Source organism: Echinops telfairi, unplaced genomic scaffold, assembly GCF_000313985.2.
Source record: "Echinops telfairi isolate 266 unplaced genomic scaffold, ASM31398v2 ScPeMD7_2573;HRSCAF=3158, whole genome shotgun sequence".
In the NCBI taxonomy this organism is placed as follows: domain Eukaryota; kingdom Metazoa; phylum Chordata; class Mammalia; order Afrosoricida; family Tenrecidae; genus Echinops; species Echinops telfairi.
The window spans coordinates 16,922,158-16,923,837 of record NW_022106471.1 but is presented as its reverse complement, the minus strand read 5'-3'; the positions used below and the strand labels follow the sequence as shown (position 1 = coordinate 16,923,837).

The window sequence follows — 1,680 nt, the reverse complement described above, 5'->3', positions numbered from 1 at the left end:
GGGGGGGGCGTGTCAACACTTGTGACTCCAGCACCCGCCAAATACTCATACCCTAAATCAGGGGTCCTCAAGCTTTTTAAACTTCTTTGCGCCAACGAGGAGCACCTTATGCTGCACACGAGCTTGAAGACCTGTCTTCGCTCTCCGGGGTCAGACGTAGAACTATTTCCCGGTGAACCATGTGATACCAACTGACCTTGCTGTCCCCGAGATGATGATCCTGAACCCCCAAGCCTCACAAGCCCTGGTGCTTGGTGACAGTTAAGATGTTTTCATCACTTTGAGCCCCGTAAACTTTATTCAGTCACAGATATCTGCACAGCATAGGTAAATAGACACACCTGTAGCGCTGTCCTCCCCCTCGCTCCCACACCTACATGCGTGTGCCTGCATCGACTGTAAGTCACAGTCACTGTAGGATTGCCTACCCCAGTGGTTCTCAACCTGTGGGCCTCGACCCCTTTGAGGGCCGAACGACCCTTTCACAGGGGTCACCTAAGACCACTGGAAAACATATTTCCTGTGGTCTTAGGAACCGAGACACCGCTCCTCTATCCATCGAGACGGTCCGCCTACATGCAGCCAGGCCCACAGATGAGTACCCGGTATGAAGTACCCCTGCTACACCATGCTTCAAGACAAAGTTTCATTTATTTGTCTTTAGAAACAGATATTTCACAATATATAATTACATATTGCTTTTGTGATGAATCATATGCTTTAATTATGTTCAGTTTGTATCAATGAAAATACATGTTGCATATCAGGTATTTACATTACGATTCATATCAGTAGCAAAATGACAGTTATGAAGTAGCAACGAAACTAGGTTTTTGGTTGTGGGTCACTACCACATGAGCTGTATGAAAGGGTCGCGGCATGAGGGAGGTTGAGCATCTTTGTAAACCGCGGAGCAGTAGGTGCTGTTTGAAACCAGTACAGCTATGTCTGTAGCCACAGTGTTTAAAATTAAGACTCTTAATTAACTCCCTACTGGAACAATCGAGATAACTTTTGGAGAGTTTGAGGTGTTTGCTTATAATATGTAAGGCTGTCAACGACTCTCTAGTGTCTTTCAAGATTTTAAATATGTTTTAAGGTTTTACTACTTTCTAATATATCAAAAGGCTTTAGTCCTCAACTTGAATAGGAATGAAAGAAAGCATTGTTTTGGTATAACTAACTTCTATGCTTGAAAATATCTTCTCAGGAGCCAAGTTTCGCAAGTACGTGGGCCACTCTGCACACGTCACCAATGTCCGCTGGTCTCACGACTTCCAGTGGGTGCTGAGCACAGGCGGGGCAGACCACTCGGTTTTCCAGTGGAGATTCATCCCAGAGGGCGTCACCAACGACATGCCGGAGGCCACGCCCCACGGTAAAGCCCACGGGACGTGTTCAAAACCTGTTGGGTTTTCCGTGAGCGAAAGGTCAAAGACTAACATCTACTCTGGAGACAAAGGGTGGAAGCTCTTTGGAAAAGGTCATGTTTGGAAAAGGTCATGTTTCTAGTTAAGGCCGGCCAGACATGGAAGGAAGGTGGGAAGGAATTGTTAAAAGTAGGAAGGGCAATTTCTTGAGATGAACGTGGGTCAGTGAGATAATTTTCTTGAAAAGAGTTTGCTTTACTCCTGAACACAAGCTGCAGGTGTTTCTATGAGGACACCTGTGGAGACAGCC

At 46.1% G+C, this 1,680-nt stretch overlaps 1 protein-coding gene across 1 annotated transcript in view; it reads left to right on the top strand.

Moving 5' to 3' along the window:
* EML6 (EMAP like 6) overlaps positions 1-1,680 on the top strand; it is a 188,246-nt gene that overhangs the window by 87,011 nt on the left and 99,555 nt on the right. Inside the window, exon 11 of the mRNA XM_045294098.1 lies at positions 1,211-1,378. Within this exon, the coding sequence (XP_045150033.1) occupies positions 1,211-1,378 (168 nt within the window). The remainder of the gene's footprint in view (positions 1-1,210; positions 1,379-1,680) is intronic.